Source organism: Octopus bimaculoides, chromosome 28 (genome assembly GCF_001194135.2).
Source record: "Octopus bimaculoides isolate UCB-OBI-ISO-001 chromosome 28, ASM119413v2, whole genome shotgun sequence".
NCBI lineage: Eukaryota > Metazoa > Mollusca > Cephalopoda > Octopoda > Octopodidae > Octopus > Octopus bimaculoides.
In genome coordinates, this window is record NC_069008.1 from 13,087,489 (window position 1) to 13,090,711 (window position 3,223).

The 3,223-nt window shown below is 35.0% G+C and overlaps 2 protein-coding genes across 2 annotated transcripts in view; one reads left to right on the plus strand and one right to left on the minus strand.

Moving 5' to 3' along the window:
• Positions 1-3,217, plus strand: part of LOC106877947 (zinc finger protein 239) — a 4,816-nt gene extending 1,599 nt beyond the window's left edge. Inside the window, exon 2 of the mRNA XM_014927028.2 lies at positions 1,683-3,217. Coding sequence (XP_014782514.2) covers positions 1,779-2,963 — 1,185 coding nt within the window. The 5' untranslated portion in view covers positions 1,683-1,778 and the 3' untranslated portion in view covers positions 2,964-3,217. The remainder of the gene's footprint in view (positions 1-1,682) is intronic.
• LOC106877955 (zinc finger protein 665-like) overlaps positions 1-3,223 on the minus strand; it is a 52,448-nt gene that overhangs the window by 22,720 nt on the left and 26,505 nt on the right. The gene's annotated exons all lie outside the window — the stretch shown is intronic.

Genomic DNA, 3,223 nt, shown 5'->3' on the forward strand with positions numbered 1-3,223 from the left:
GAATCATGATGTTCCGCATATATAGAAAAAAAAAATTTTATAAAAGATTTTTGGAAACTTTTTTTCAGAACCATAATCTCCGTATTTTTCCGCATATTTTGAAAAAAAAAAAAATTTTTATGAAGGAAATGGGGGTGGGGGTGGTAATTTAGAAATGTCGATTTTTCTCAATTTTTTTTCGCAGATTCGTATTCCCCGTAGCCGAAAAGTGGAGTTTGTGTGGGGGAAATACAAAAACACACTGCAGACTGTGATAGTCAATAAAATAAATGAAATTTAGAACTTTATTCTTTTTGTGCTTTTCTCTAAACTACGATCTATGACTGTATAGAAATATAAGTAATGAACATGTAATGATAGATTGATAAACACTTCCATGTCTTCACTCTGAAAATATATTAAATATTTGTCTACATGGATATTCTTAATACAGACAAGTTGTCAATAAGATCTGTGTTCTCTCATCACACAGAGATCTTTGTCATTCGTTAGGCCAACCCACAGCAAATTATATTTGTTGCAGGCCGTTGCCAATACTTCCTGACTGGCCTTCGTGCCGGTGGCACATAAAAGCACCCACTACACTCTCAGAGTGGTTGGCGTTAGGAAGGGCATCCAGCTGTAGAAACTCTGCCAAATCAGATTGGAGCCTGGTGTAGCCATCTGGTTTCACCAGTCCTCAGTCAAATCGTCCAACTCATGCCAGCATGGAAAGCGGACGTTAAACGATGATGATGACAAATGATAAAATGATGAAATCGTCTTTGAAGAAAAAAATAACTGAAATAGAACTTCCTACACAAATATTATTACGATCATTTGAATAAGCTTATTGATTTGTATTGTTATTTTAACTTGTGTCCCGAGATTTGTTTCAGTCGACAGACTGCGGTGGTGCTACGTGTTACAGTCAACGAAATCGTCCCCAGTGCATTGGTTAACTCAGGGCTATATTAGGCACTTTTCCAAGGTGTCACGCTGTGGGACTTAACCTGAAAACATGTGGTTGTAAAACCTGCTTCTTAGCCACCCAGCCATGCCAGCGTCTATTTTGCTTATCTGTACAGTAATTCCTCGTTATAAGAGTTAATTTGTTCTCGGAGACCACTGGTAAAGGAGAGCAATAATTTCCCACAGTAGCAATGTTATAAATCATAATTCATTGCCAGAAAAATATTTTACTTATAAAATTTATAATACTCGTTAAAAAATGGCAATGAAACAACTGTAGAATGTAAATAATATTTTATATAAAGTAAGAAGAATGTTAAAATCATTTATAAAAAAAAATATTGTTCTTATAATCATTTTCTGAATCACTTGCTTCCACACTAGACTTGGACACACAATCACTTGTTGATACGATCGCCAATTCACAAGCACTTGTAGCTGGACATGTAGATTTCTCTTTATAAAACAAGTTGTTTGCTTAGAAGAAGCTTTTTGTTGCTCTCTATAAATTTCTTGGTAATGTGCAGAAGCGTTTGTTATGGTCTTTTGCACTTTGTTCAAAATTTGGATCTTGTGCTTCAAAAATAAAAACTTGTAAAACCCTGTCTCTTGTAAAGTGGGCCCTCGTAAAGTGAGGTATTACTGTGTAAAATTATCTAGTAAAATGTGCACAGTTGTATCACTCTATTTTAAGTATTTTTTGTATCTTATACTCTTATTTATTATTTCAGATTATCAGATGGCATTGGCATCCAAAAATTGTCAAGTACATCATCAACATTTATCGACTTTGTTTGCAACCAGTAAAAACAAAAGGAAGAAAAATTATGGAAAATGAATCATGTGAGGACAAGATTAAATTTCAAGCAAAATCTAAAAGAATTGATTTTCCTTGTGATAGCAAGAAAGGAGAAAAAACTTCATTCACTTGTGATATCCGTGGTAAATCATTACCTCAGAAATGCCATCTCACTACACATAAACGTACTCATAGAGGAGAGAAGTCATATCGTTGTTATATCTGTGGTAAAACTTGTTCTGCAAGTAATCAGTTAACAACTCACATACGCACTCATACGGGAGAGAAACCATATCACTGTGACATCTGTGGAAAATCATTCTCTCAAAGACATACCCTAACTATACACAAGCGTATTCATACAGGAGAGAAACCATATCACTGTGATATCTGTGGTAAATCATTCTCTTATGGACATCGCTTAACTATACACAAGCGTAATCATACTGGAGACAAACCATTCCACTGTGATATTTGTGGTAAATCATTCTTTGACAATAGTGATTTAACTAAACACAAACGTATTCATACAGGCGAAAAACCATATTACTGTGGTATCTGTGGTAAATCATTCTCACAATGTAGCAATTTAACTTACCACAAACGTATGCACACAGGAGAGAAACCATATTATTGTGATGTCTGTGGTAAATCATTCTTTGAGGCTGGTTCCTTAACCAGACATAAGCGTATTCATACAGGAGAGAGACCATATAATTGTGATATTTGTGGTAAATCGTTCTCTGATAATAGTCACGTAACTAAACACAAACGCACTCACACAGGAGAGAAACCATATAATTGTGATAGCTGTGGTAAATCATTCGCTGGATCTGGTTCCTTAACCAGACATAAACGTATCCATACAGGTGAGAGTCCATATTGGTGTGATATCTGTGGTAAATCATTCTCTGGAAGTCACGAATTAACATCACACAAACGCATTCATACAGGAGAGACACCATATCTCTGTGATATCTGTGGTAAATCTTTCAGTCACTTATATAGTTTAACAACACACAGACGTATCCATACAGGTGAGAAACCATATCACTGCGATATCTGTGGTAAGTCATTCTCTGGATCTTGTTCTTTAAAGAGGCATAAACGTATTCATACAGGTGAGAAACCATATCACTGTGATATCTGTGGTAAATCATTTTCTTATAAAGGAAACCTAACTTCTCATATAGGTATTCATACACAACAGTAACTATATCGACGTCAACATTCAGATTGAATTAAATGCTGTGCAACAAACATACCACTTGATGTGTGTTGAAGACATTCTCTTCCTCTTCTTGCTGGTATATGTAGTAATTTCATGAATACTGATACTTGACAATCTTCAGAAAATCTATTTATATAGCATTGAATGAAACAGAAGAAATAACCATCTGTGTGTCACTCAATGTAAATACATCTTGAGAAAGCAAATTAACTGAGATTATTCATCCACTGATTATATCTCGT